General features: G+C 39.7%; 2 protein-coding genes across 3 annotated transcripts; one reads left to right on the top strand and one right to left on the bottom strand.

The window, feature by feature from the left end:
* Positions 1–615: 615 nt before the first annotated feature.
* wrnip1 (WRN helicase interacting protein 1) lies at positions 616–11,445 on the top strand. Its single transcript, XM_050033176.1, has 7 exons — positions 616–1,292; positions 3,489–3,683; positions 4,724–4,962; positions 6,997–7,211; positions 8,457–8,612; positions 10,662–10,741; positions 10,833–11,445. Exons 1-7 carry the CDS (start codon positions 660–662, stop codon positions 11,112–11,114), a joined length of 1,800 nt encoding a protein of 599 aa, XP_049889133.1. The 5' UTR covers positions 616–659; the 3' UTR covers positions 11,115–11,445.
* Positions 11,446–11,509: 64 nt separating this feature from the next.
* LOC126382916 (chymotrypsin-like elastase family member 3B) lies at positions 11,510–13,012 on the bottom strand. Of its 2 annotated transcripts, XM_050033178.1 has the most exons (7): positions 12,911–13,012; positions 12,657–12,828; positions 12,451–12,576; positions 12,146–12,282; positions 11,900–12,042; positions 11,662–11,814; positions 11,510–11,576 (listed from the first exon to the last, which is right to left on the bottom strand). In XM_050033178.1, exons 1-7 carry the CDS (start codon positions 12,948–12,950, stop codon positions 11,559–11,561), a joined length of 789 nt encoding a protein of 262 aa, XP_049889135.1. In that variant the 5' UTR covers positions 12,951–13,012; the 3' UTR covers positions 11,510–11,558. The 2 variants fall into 2 exon arrangements, with proteins under 2 accessions (XP_049889135.1, XP_049889134.1); XM_050033177.1 differs by having other exon boundaries at positions 11,512–11,814.
* Positions 13,013–14,026: the final 1,014 nt, after the last annotated feature.

The raw sequence follows: 14,026 nt of genomic DNA, 5'->3' as shown, positions 1-14,026 counted from the left end.
AACCAGCTGATACAAAGTAAGTGCTTTGAAGCCCTGGGGACAGAGGTCCACTTTGCCTTGTCAATCACATATCAATTACTAAATTGTTTTAAAATTTGATATAGTATTTGGTTAAATTGCTTATTTGGAAAGTGTCTGATTAATTTCAGTTTTTATTTTTCTCTAAATATCAACTTTGACATAGCTAAATAGACTTGCTGCGTTCACGCACTATGTACCCTTTAGGAAATAAGCTACTTTCCCTCGATTGGTTTTACGCAAAACTGTCACAGTCACGTTTGATTTGCAATGTTAGCCAGTCTTACCACCCTTACGGTTACACAAAGTCAATACAACTCTATTTCACAATGTCCGTCTTCATGTAGCCTAGCGTCGTACTAGAAAACATCAGTTAGAGAAGAAATATCCAGATGTCGGACTGTCCCATGCGCACTTGAACGCACACAGGCAGAACTGACAGGAAGTCGACTAAAAAGTTTAATATAAAATAAATAAATATCTGAATAAACGTCATATTCAGCTATTAAAAGTATTAAGTCACATCTGGGAATAATAATTACGCAAAAATAAAACAAAAAAAAATTAAATTAAATTAACGGTTAAAATAAAAACAGTGTTTGGTCACGTGATTAAGGGTCAAAAGTTTAGCGGGAATCAACATGGCGACCGACATGACAGCCACAGCGCCCGAGGCGGTGCAATGTCCCGTTTGTTTTAAAGACTTCAAGCCTGCCACGATTAACGGACACCTCGACGTGTGTCTGCTGAAAAGCGTCACCGACAGCAGCCCGTCGACGACACACGAGAGCGAACCTCCTCCGAAGAAGAAGTCTCGCATTAGTGCGGAGGCTGAACCACCGAGCCCCGGTGTCAGCTCCTCCTCTGTGGCTGCTTCACCGTCATCCTCGACGTTTTCTCTGTTTCAGACCAACAAGAGTAAGGCTCCAGTTCAAACTGAGCGGAATGGGTCATTATTTAGTAAAAGCTCTGCTGTCAACAAGGGAGTTAAACGTAATTTGCTGCGCGAGGCAGAACCAGGACCAGCTGGTGCAGATCATCTGAAGAGCCAACCCTCTGAGTTCAAAGGTCAGGGTTTGAAGACAACAAATGATTCATCACCACGTACACTGCTAACGACTAACAAGCCTCTGGCGGAGGCACTGAGACCAAACACACTGGAGGAATACTTTGGTCAGAATAAAGTTGTGGGCCAGCAAACACTCCTCCGGTCTCTTCTGGACTCCCAGGAAGTACCATCTCTGATCCTGTGGGGACCGCCGGGATGCGGAAAGGTGGGGCGGTGACGTCAAGCAGCCATGATCCATCATCACCTAACCCTCAGTCACTTCCCTTAATTCCTTTACAGTCTGATTTACACGCACTGCATCATTTTGCAAAGTGAAGTTCAAACATCCAGTTAGAGTAACAATGAGCCAAACACATTTTAAGCAAAAGGACACTTTAAAGGAATACTTCACCCTCAAAATGACCGTTTGTATATCAGTTAGTAATGCCATGTTGCCTTGAATTTGTGAAGAACACTTTGATTTTCTTGCATGCCTCCACGGAAAACAGCGAGCGTATTTATTTATGGATTGGGGATCAATAACTATATCAATCAGCTGTTTTACAAACTGGCACACAACTCGTGCAGTATTATTCAACTGTCATTCATCCAGCCAAATGCTCAGTGCTTCCCAAACACATGCATATTTGCTAAAAAAAATAAATACTTGGCAAACAACTGGATAAATTAGACTTGGGGTGCGTTCCAAATTGCATACTTTTTTTACTTTTAGTATGCACTGCAGCTGATCTTATAAAGTACGTACTGTTGCATGCAGTATGCACACAATCAGGACACACAACTTCATCATATGGTTACGCCCTGAACTTCGACCCTCTTACTTGTATATCTGTTACCATGGAGATAAATCAAAATGCCATTCACAGCTCTGATGTTATTTTGTAATTGGTATAACTGCATACATTGCAGATTCTAACATATAGTCACAATAGTAAAATTACATAAACTTTAAATTTCTCTGTCATTGTTATTTAATACTTATGCCCTTTTGTTGTTGGTTATATTTATGATTATTTTATTAAATTAAACAATTTAATATTCCTATTATTACTAATCGATTGGTCATCAGTCACCTGAATGCACTGTCATCCGTCAGTGTGACGTATCGTCCACTGTGCAGAGGATTGTGGGTCAGAAGAGCCAGAGAAGCATGCTGGCTTGCGTACTGCAAAATCAGACCAGATGTAGAAGAACATCCTGGTATTTTTGGCATTTGACATACTATGTATTGGAACATGGTACATACATGGTATGGTAGTATGGATATTGGAGCACACAGTTTGATTATACTGCATGAGTTGTGTGAGGGTTTATAAACTAATGTTTTGATATAGTTTTGCTGTTAAATGTGTTTTTCCAATCAATCAAATAATCAATATGTTTGTTGTTTTCCTTGGACGCATGCAAGAAAACAAAATCCTCACGAATTTAAGGTAAAATAAGGCGTGACTAACTGATATACAAATGGTCATTTTGTTGGTGATGTATTCCATTAAAATATTCAACACCACTGCCAACAGGGCAGCAACAAAGATTATTTTACAATCAATTAATCTGAATTATAAACTGACTACTTGGCCTGTAACTACAGACTTTTTTTTATCACTGGCTAATAGGCTGATTATTTTATCAGTTAATCACTAGGTGAAAATGTCAATCAGTTGCAACATAGATTGTTTTCAGTTTTTTTTTATTAATAGATTCATTGGTGAAAAAAGATTTCCGCACACTTGCATCTATGCAGTGTCTCACTTTATTTGTTAAGCTTCCATCAAACAGGTCAAAAGCAAAAGATATTTTATATTATTTAAACTGAGAAAAAGGAGGTGGGAACCAATGAGTTATTGGCTTTTTTTTTTTTTTTTTTTTTTTTTTTTGGATAAATGAAACTACAATAAGCAGTTCCTATAAGCAGTAGTACCCACGCTACAGTTTGTGCCAGTGGTAGTCGTGTATATTTGTGTTGCTCTTCCCTCTTTTGCACTTAATAAAGAGAGTTTATCCTCTGGCTACCAGGGTGGTACTTGCAACTGTTCTTTGTCAGATCTAAATACAGCATGTTAATGACTTCTTAGGTATGCCAAGCTACCGGGGCGGATTGTTGTACAGCAGCTCACCATACTTCGTCAACATGCTTTAATAACACTTTAACTCCCACTCTCAGGTGTCTTACAGCTCTCAGGTTTCACAATTGAAAGGTTATTTTTGGAGCTTGTTACAAGAATTTATAGTGAAGACAGGAAGACAGGTGTATTATACGACTTGATAAACTAAACGAGTGACTCAAAAACTGGAGATTAAAGATACTAAATGGGTGCTAATGATTTCTCCCATTTAGATTCCAAAAGGCATTGCATTTGTTTTGATCCATTTAATTTGTACGTGTCTTTTTGTCTTTCAGACCACTCTGGCTCACATAATTGCCAGCGCCTGTAAAAAGAAGGGAACGGCTCGCTTTGTGACACTTTCTGCCACCAGTGCACATATCAGTGACGTCCGAGAGGTCATCAAGCAGGCACAGAATGAGCTGCGACTGTGCAAGAGGAAGACCATCTTGTTCATCGATGAAATTCACCGCTTCAACAAATCCCAGCAGGTGGAGTATTGAGCCAGAAACGTGTCCTCTGATCTGTGTTTATATCAAAAGCTGCTGCTCTTAAATCCAGCCAGTATTTTTATTTTCCCCAGTGTCTGTATCAAATAGGTCAAAGTAGAGTTATCAACTTAGCTTTTCTTGGTTTATAGCAGAGAACAGCAGAATGACTCGTAAATATTAACAATGAGAGAGAAAGAAAGAAAGAAAGCTCAGCTGGTACTGGTGTATTGATACTAAGAAAAAGGGGTATATTCAGAATCAATATGTATAGATAAATTGATATTTCTGACAACACAAGGTCCAAGGAATAGTATGGCATTTTGGGAAATAAGCCTATTTGCTTTCCTGCTCAGCGCCAGATAATAAATTGATACCACTCTCCTATCTGTCAGTCACCTATGAAGCTACAACCAAGAGACGGTCACCTTATTTTAGCATATAGACTGAAAGCAAAGGGAAACTGCTAGCCTGGTTTTGTCCAGGTATATAAATACTGTTTACAACCTGTCTTAACTGTTCCATTATGAGAATGTGCTCACTCGAAATAAACACTCGGTCATGCTCTCTGAAACAATACCCATCAAATCCTTTGTTTGATTCTTGGAAAACACGTGTTACTGTTAGTGAGTCAGTAGAAGAAGAAATAGTTGCTTAATTAATAGTTTTTAAGAGGATGGATCATAAGTAGCACAGGTATCACTTGTTTTTAAGTTGTATCATTGAAACTTATTTGCAGAATTTAAATAGGCAAGGTTTGATGTTGAGCCCCTTTGTTCAGTTAATTTGCCGACATACAGTAGCTCGTTCAGGGCTCTGCTTGCTTACTTTTCTTTAACCTTGGAAACTGTTGAGTGTAGAAAACAATCTTTAGACTGTGTGTAGTCTTGTGCTACATGACAGTAAATCCCTATGTTACCTAGCTCAGTCATTAGTAGACAAACAAATACTTACTCTTAATGTCTTGTCATTTCAGACAGTCACTTTTTTCCTCCCATGTTTCCTCTCCTTTGCCCTCTGTCAATATCTGTGCGCATCTGCAGGACACATTCCTTCCTCACGTGGAGTGCGGGACGGTGACTCTGATCGGGGCGACCACAGAGAATCCGTCCTTCCAGGTGAATGCTGCCCTGCTGAGCAGATGCAGGGTGCTGGTTCTGGAGAAGCTCTCTGTGGAGGCGATGGGCTCGATCCTGGACAGGGCCTTGGCCACACTTCAGATCAGAGTCCTGGGACAAGATCTGGCAAATTCTAAAGATGGAGACCAGTCAGATGGACATGAGTAAGTGTGCCTCTGCTGACTAATCTCTCAGTGTCACACAACATTGCCAAGTATCACCAGACCACTCAAAATCCTTTGGTTGAGTGGGATGCCTGTTGTCTTCTTCTGTTTTTGGCTTAGTGGGTCCAGTTAGATAATAAATGGGAGGGGTGTACAAGTAGCTGCTGGAGCCACAGCAATCCACTCAGCTCTGATCTTGTCTGATATGTTGACAGAAAAGAATCTGCATATGAGTTGTAGACAATAAGACAGCTGTTAACTGCTGGCTGCGGACGGTATGTGATGATGATGGACTCCAGACTGGTCAGAGTTTTGTTTGTTTTGGATGCACTGAAACGTGGGCCTTTAAGATGCTGCGAGATTAAAGAGTTAGCCAGCTAACTTGGGCTTTAAACCAGAATATCCGGGATAAATCTCCATGGTAACCTATGTTACACAGCTCAGAATACAATTACACTCAGTTACCAGTTTATTAGGTACAGCTAGCTTGAACTAATGCTAATACAAGAGTCCTGCAATAAATCCTACCTTCATGAAGGTTATAATGTTTCTGTTGAAGCTGTTATCAAGAGGTGGCTACTAAACTCATCTCATCATTGTGAAGGCTGTAGTTTGTGTTGGTGCTGAAGTGTATTACTGTACACTAGCGGCTGTTGTCCACATGATTTATCAGTTAGGAGTGTAACAATACATTGATCTCAATCAATATATTAATTCAGTTATCACTGATTCAAAGCAACATCAACACATTTTGTCATCTTTAAGATATGCCTTTATTTTGAAATGCCCATGGCCCATCTGTGTCACCATTGGCACACTTCTTTCTTAACATTTAAAGAGTGCTAATGGCCTTGTACCAGATAGACAACGGCAAGCAGTCAAGAAAATGACAACAAGAATATCAACTGACATCATTTCATATCAGTTTCATGCCCCTGAATTGAATTTAATCAAATAGAAAACATATTGTGGCAGACTTTGTGATATCAGCAAATATCACATTGTTGTCCAAAAATCAATATAGGAATATCGCATCAAGCCGAAACGTGTGATTCACATCCCTATTATTAGTGAGAGCAGATAACAGAAAGACCTCTGTATAACCCAACAGAAATACTGGCAACTGAATGTATATTATTCCAACATATTTTTAGATTTGATAGCTCTGTTGTACTCAGGATTTCTGGTCACCTTTCTGGGTATGTTGATTATTTTTCTCAATTGATTACGCAAGTGTTTGGTCTATAAAATGTCAGAAAATGGTGTTTAAAAAAAATGTCAATCATTGTTTCCCAAAGCCCAACATGACGACTTCAAATGTCTTTTTTTGTCCACAACCCAAGAATATTCAGTTTACTGTCATAGAGGAGCAAAGAAACCAGAAAATATTCAGACTCAGGAAGCTGTAATCAGAGAATTTTCCCTTTTTCTTTTTTTCCTAAAAAATTATTCAAAGCAATTAATTCATTATTAAGTTGGTTGGTGAAATAATAAATAAGAAAAATAATTGACAGCTAATTGATTAATTGTTGCAGCTCCACCTTTTGCCTAAATACTAATAGTGTTTTTTATGCCTCAGCACCGTCAAAAGCATACAAACACAAGCCGGTAATTCTAGTTTGTTGTTTCTTGTGTGTGTTTTGTTATTGTTTCTCCTTCAGTTTTTGCTGTATGTGGAAAAAGGTTATCGCTGGGCAGTTATCATAGCAGTCTGAAGGTTGTTGAAGTGCTAGCATTAAGGAAGACACCAGGGTTATTAATGATGCTTTGCTTCCTGTGAATACTTGAGGAGAGCTGCCTGTGGCTCAAATGTTGTCGCCATTTGAGACGCTCGGGGTTCTAAGGAGGAAAAAACAGTGGCGCCCTCGAGCGTGTGGACAAGGACAGTTTAAGATGACGGTGACAAGAGGTCTTGGGCAAGGACATCTGATGTAATTATCTGATATGGAATATATTTATGTCTTACTTCCTTACAAAAAAAGGACTATGTTTTAAAGTAATGTCACTGATACCGTATATCTGTTGTTTTCTCAGGCCAAAGATTTTCATTGAACAAAAAGCTCTGGACACCATCGCCTACCTTTGTGATGGTGATGCGAGAGTGGGACTCAACAGTCTGCAGCTGGCTGTTCAGGCCCAGCTGAGCTCAGCGCAGCCATCAGGACAAGATGGTTCTCAGGAAATACTGGTGAAGGAGGAGCACATCAAGGAAGGTCTTCAGAGGTCCCATATTCTCTATGATAAAGCCGGTAAGCCCAGATAGTTTGTTAGTAACCAAAGGTTGCCTGTGTGAACCCCGATGATCTGAGAGCTGTGGTGGGCAACTTCAGTGCACTTTAGATTTACCAAAGTAACTTAGAATTGTTGGTTCCTGATGTGTAATTCCGATCAGGGAAGATGCTCTCAAAATCCATTTTACTATGACTTTCACAAGGTTTTCATTTTAAAATGTGCAAATTTTATGGCCGACTGGAGCATAGGCTTGTTCAGACAACACCTGAATTTATGAAGTGAAACTGTAAGTTGGAAAATGTGCTCCAGATTAGAGGACATGCTGTATGTCTAATTTAAAACACTGACAAAAGAGTTATGCAACAGTACAGTAGGCTCTGGACAAAAATGGTTTCAACAGAATCAAGAAAAGTGTTTTAGGATTATTAAAGGGGGTGTGTCACACAGTTCACAAAGGTATTTCTGCACATTAACATAGTGCTACATCTTTGAATCCTCTCAACATTTTCAGTAAAACACCTGCCGCCAGTATCTTTACTTTAAATAACATCTTAGTATCTCAAGGTTTTAGGCTTAATAGCCCTGTTATATTACTTTCCAGAAGCTGTGATCACTGTCCTGTCATGGGGCTTTCTCATGAAATGCACTGAATAATAAGAGATAAAAGAGAAACCTCAACCATGCGTGTAACCTGGGGGTGTTTATAGCCGTGCTCACGGTTGCTTAGGAGTTCCACATGTTACACAGTACACACATTTAAGCAGAGCCCCAGTGTGCTTACAAAGTTGTATATAAAATTATGACTCTGCTTGAACTGGTATGCTGTAAATCCATAAAACTAAAAGGTAATTGTATTAGCTATGTAATGTATTAAATCAATGTTTATTTGTTGTTTCTCGTAGTTACAATATCTACATACTGTAGTCTCAGTCACTCCAAATATTCACCCACCCTGCCCCTCTCCCACTCACTCTTTCATCCTCGGCCCATCCACGGTGTCCTGTTACATAACACATCAGCTGTCCCAAAAGATTGAGATTTACTGTTCCCCTTCTTCACAGGGTGATGAAACTGTGTCTCCGCTTGCCTAATGATCTTAATTACCCTTCAGTGCCCTTGGTTATGGCTTTATACAGTCTGATCAGTCTTCATTTTTTTGTTCCTTTGTGTTTGTTTCTTCCGACCTTCATGAAAGTTACAGAAAGATGCTTCTTTTTTTCTTGCCACATGTTTAAATGTGTTTGTGTGTGTGTCACTAAAAGGTGAAGAGCATTACAACTGTATCTCAGCGTTCCATAAGTCTATGAGAGGCTCCGATGAGAATGCGTCTCTCTACTGGCTGGGCCGCATGCTGGAGGGCGGTGAGGATCCTCTCTATGTGGCTCGCAGAATGGTTCGCTTTGCCAGCGAGGATGTTGGTGAGTGAAATGATCCATTATGTCATCTCGACTTATATTTAGCTACAAGCTTTAGATGATGTTGTACTGATTGTGTGTGTAGCTCTGCACGGTTGTGCCCTTGCTAACATTATTCAGAGGGTAGCTTCACTTAAGCCAGAATGAAGACTGTCTTCTTCAAACAGGGGCCTCATAACTGTTCTAAACCCCAGCTCATAACTAAAGGTTGCATAACGTATTTTTAAGTCAAAGTCTTTTGTGACTGATTTCTTAACTCTCTTAAATTCAGTTTAGTAAATTCACTGTTTCAGAGTTAATCTTCTATTACTTTTATTAGTTGTTTATCATGCTTATTAAGCTTTTATTGTACTCAGTACAACTTATTGCAACAGTTTTTAAAGGGGACCTATTATGCTCATTTTCACGTTCATACTTGTATTTTGGGTTTCTACTAGAACATGTTTACATGCTTTAATGTTCAAAAAACACTTTTTATTTTTCTCACACTGTCTGTGCTGGAACACCTGATTCACCCTTTGTCTGACACGCTACATTTTAGCACCTGTCTCTCAAAAAAGTGCTCTAATTGGTCAGCATTTCCAGGTCTTTTGTATCTCAGCATCTCTGTCTTTGTAGCCAGGGGAATGACCGTGACGGAGAATAGTGACACAAAAATCAACAATGAAAGCTTTTAAACACAACCTGAAATGTTCCAGGAGGAATATGATCTGAAATGGGGGCAAAAATAACAACATTGGCATCCCTGACATCAGCATATAGCTTCATGTAGCAGTGCAGGCTATGTAATGTTAATACTTGTAGTGGTGTGTCTGGAGCAAATGACCGTGTAAAGAAATCCATCACCCAGTGACATCATACTGTAGCCAAGGAAACAGTTGGAAACACAGTATAGGTTTTTGCTCACAGAGATTACTTCTAAACTGCTTTTACCTCATTATTTGAAACTTTGGCCACATTTAATTTGAGCATCCAACATATAAGACACAAAATTCAGAAAAGCATAATAGGTCCCATTTAACATTGTTTTGAAAAGTAAAAATAAAGTAGCTAGTATGGGGGTATTTTTGTGTCTTTTTGTTGCAATCATATAAAACTGTTTTGAGAGCATATTTCTTGAACTGCAATCAATAAAAACGTGTTATCATTTTGCTTATAAATCAGTCCTCTTTGCTTGCAAGTTAAAAAGTTTTGCTTGCAGATCAGTCCTCTTTGCTTGTGAGTTAAAGTTTTGCTTGCAAGTGCAACTGCACTTAATGGGCGGGGCCTACACTGATGGATGAGAGAAGAGTTTCTATTGGTGGGTTTGACGTGGCTCCAGAGCGGGCTACACCCACGATTCCCTCTTTCCCAACGGAAACGTTCGACATTCAGCATTACTGCTACACCCCAGGGCATCGACGGTACTGACCGTTACGCCGTCAAATAGTTCTGCCCTAGCTAAACAAAAGCAATCTACACGCAGCAGTTCAAATAAAACATTCTTGCTATTATTAGTTATGTTTAAACGTACCTGCTCATTGATTTTCGCCACAGCTCCTGCACTGAATTCCCCGTGAGCTACAGAACTCCCATGTTGCTTTGCAAGCTGTCATTCTGATCGAGACTGGCCAATAGAGATGTGTCTTACAGCTTTCAGTTTAGGCCCCGCCCACCAGGTTCAACTTTTTACTTGCAAATGAAAAAAATGACTCGCAAAGAAAACTTTTGGATTCGCATTTTTTTAATCAATCATTTTTTACTTGCAATATTGATACTTTTGCTCTCGAATCTTTTTTTTTTTGATTGCACAACTGAACCGTACTGTTTCACTTTCTTTACATAGCTTGGTGAACCTGTACACTTTAAATATTTTCTGACTGTCCAATTGCTTATTGAAATGTCCCCAACCATTATATGGGAACACCGCATGGAAATAGGTTGTACTATTTTATTACAGGAAAGAAAATATGGACTCAACTGAAATGTTTACAGAGAAGTATTCAGAAAGAAAATGTGTCTTTTAATGCATATTGACTGGACAGCCTCCGTCTCTTGTCCCATGTCTCTCAGGAATGGCAGACCCCTCCGCTCTTCCTCAGGCTGTGTCAGCCTTCCAAGCCTGTCACTTCATCGGGATGCCTGAATGTGAGGTAGGCTCGTCTGACCAATCAGTGATAGTTTTGAGTCATGTCAACTTGATTTTCAGTCAGTCTTACAATAGTCATATCCCGATGTCAACAGGTGATCTTGGCTCAGTGTGCAATCTATCTGGCACGAGCACCCAAATCTGTGGATGTCTACCAAGCCTATGCTAATGTCAAAGTCTGTTTGAGGAGCCACAAAGGCCCTCTGCCTCCCGTCCCCCTGCACCTCCGCAACGACCCCACCACGCTGATGAAACAACTGGGCTACGCTAAGGGCTACAAATACAACCCAGCTTTCAGCGGCACTGTAGAGCAGGACTACTTACCTGACGAGCTGCAGGGGATCAACTTCTTCACCTGGACGCCCTCTGACCTGTGAGCATCTGATGCAATGACTGACACAGCCTGCGGTAACAGGTTAAAAGCCAAAGCTGCTGAATGGAAACAATCTTGTTAAATGATCAGCTGGTGGGATATAATCTAAGTTTTATATGGCTGCTGATGTTAACTCAAAGTGACAGCTAGTACTTTTACATGTCTTTTCATTAACTAATGATTGGTAATGGTCAAAGAAGAATTAAGCCCTTAATTTGTTCAAATAAATAACAGTTACATACAGTAAATATACACAACCTTAATCAGATGTTCACGACATTAAATACGTATATGTTGGTGTGTTTAAACTGATTAAAATGTTTGTTTCTTTATGTCATGAATGCTATATATTTTTTATAATCTGTATATATTTTGATAAAATACAAGACAAATATAATGTCATTATACAGTTTATTGTCCAGTCACTTCTTTGGTCGTGGGGACTTCTTCAGTTTTTGGCCATGGTCTGAAAGGAAATAACACAAGATTAAGGTTGTAAATAGCCTGTATATATTATATGGTTGCTTAATACCATTTGTGTCTTCCCTCACCTCACTGATCCAGGGTATGAAAGTGGCCACACGGGTGAACATAGTGGGTTTCTTTGGAGTATTGCAGCCCTTTCCGTGCACAAAACTGGTCACTCCTTGCACATACCACTTACCATCTCTGCCCTCACAGTTCAGAGGGCCTCCAGAGTCGCCCTGGAAGGTAATGACAGATATTAGAGCAACAGACAATGGTGGTGTTGTTTAACACAAAGCATGGAGTTGTGTGCTTGTTTCTCACGTGGCAGGCTGACTTGCTTTCTCCTCCTGCACAGACCATAGTTGTCTTTGCTGAGCTGCCCCACCAGTCACTTTGACTGCAGACAGTGTGATCCACCACAGGGAGTAGGGCCTGCTGGAGTGTAGTCGCCCGAGGACCACCGGCTACAGAGAAAATTATAGCACGTGGGCATTTTAATAATATCTGAAATATATTTGATTTTTAAATATTGAGCTGGGTGTTAGCAGATTTGGCAGCAGGCCTTACAGGAGAGACGACCCCAGCCTGTGACATAACAGGGCTGGTTGTGGGCGAGAGTGGCACCATGCTGTGGCAGGCAAGCCGGCTGGACCTTGTCATTGATAACAGCACTTTTCTCCAGCTTCAGCAGGGCAATGTCATTCCTACATAACAGGAGGAAACACAAAGCATTGAACATATCAATAGCTATATTTTTAAATTGCCCAGAGTCTGTTTAATGACGTCGAGTGCCTGTTTTTTCAACAGTAATCATTTAGAAACTCTCAGGGCTTTTTCCAAGGACATATTTACTGATGTAAATGATAACGTACCCACAAGACACACAGTTGTCGTTCCATTTGGGATGGATGAACATTTTCGCCACCATAATGGACTGTTCAGGTCCCTCCTCCTTGTTCATGTCATGCTCAGCAAGAACCACCCTGTATGTGTGGAATCTGGATAGGAAGTTTTTAAAGTAAATATCTGAAAACAATTGTTAATCTGATATAAATGCCACAAATAAATTTCTCCTCACGTGATGCAGTGTGCAGCAGTCAAGACCCAGTCAGGAGCAATAAGAGTTCCACCACAAGTGGGGAAGAATGACTCCAGAGAAACCTGCCATGGCCAGCTGTATGGACGGGCTTCTTGCCCATTCACCACGCGGCCGGTGTTGGGCTTGTAGCTGGGTACACCACACCCAGACACTTAAACACAGGGAGAGACAGAAACACCTCATGTATTAACTGCAACTCCAACTCTAACAGTAAATGTGTTTTATTAACTCACCCGTTGTAACAAGCAGGAGGAGCACAAGTACCAGTTCCATCTCTTATTTGTCCAAAAGAGCCAGTTTATCATGCAGAGCTATTTATGGGCAGCAGTCCAGACGACACCAGACACAGCCTGGGAGTTTTTCTCATGTTTTCCAGGTGTGAGCCAACATATAAGTCAGATAACTGCTGAAAATCAGACTGTATACAGTATGTACACAATTGAGACATCCAAATAACGCATACACTGAAAGCTGGCAACAATCCTAGGGTCCCACAGCTGTTGAGGCCTCATCAAAATGTAAGATTATTTTACGCAACAGGAGGAAGTGTTTAATTCTTACACAGAGCCCAGAAAGTACAACTATATGCTTCTACTTTTACCAGATTTTTAGGATGGAGGGACTACATAATCTGTTAAGAGAGAATATGTCAAATAAATGAGCAATTTAAGGGGCTTAGTAAATGATGGTTTAGGCAATTTGGTTTCACTGATGGACCATTCACAGGATCTCTGGATCTCAGGGGTAAAATTTAAGACCTTGATAAATGTATGTATGCAGCGTAAAATAAAATAATAATGATAATAATAACTCAAAGACTGACAAATATTCCAAATGACCATGTAAATAAAAGGAAATGTTCTATACCCTCTGAAACCCATTTAACTTTTAAGTTAAAGTCTTTTGAAATACATGTTTTTAAGGGGTTTGAGTTTTGCCCTTGAATAGTTGATAAATGTATTAATAAAGATTCAATAAAACCATAAATTTATAATTTAGGAATTATATAAATATCCAAAATGCACATGTAAATTAAGGGAAGTATCATACTCCTTAAACCCCCTTGCTCAGTAACAGCTTTTGAAGTTAAGCTGTTTTTAAGGGGGTTTGATTTTGACATTTTTGAGCCTCTTTAATTATTAATAAAACTGTGAACTGATCATTAAGGGATTTGTCAGATATTTAAAATTAATGTGAAAATTGAATTTCCCCTCAGGGGGATTAATAAAGTATATAAAATTAAATTTTAAAAAATTTATTAAATTATAGCTGCTGCGCAGCGATGGGTCGTGTCCGGGCATTTTTAGGCAATTCTGAGCAACCTCTGGAAACTAAGACAGTTATCTACC

This window comes from Epinephelus moara, chromosome 21 (genome assembly GCF_006386435.1).
Source record: "Epinephelus moara isolate mb chromosome 21, YSFRI_EMoa_1.0, whole genome shotgun sequence".
Taxonomy (NCBI): domain Eukaryota; kingdom Metazoa; phylum Chordata; class Actinopteri; order Perciformes; family Serranidae; genus Epinephelus; species Epinephelus moara.
The sequence above is the reverse complement of the archived record's forward strand: the minus strand, read 5'-3'. Positions and strand labels throughout refer to the sequence as shown.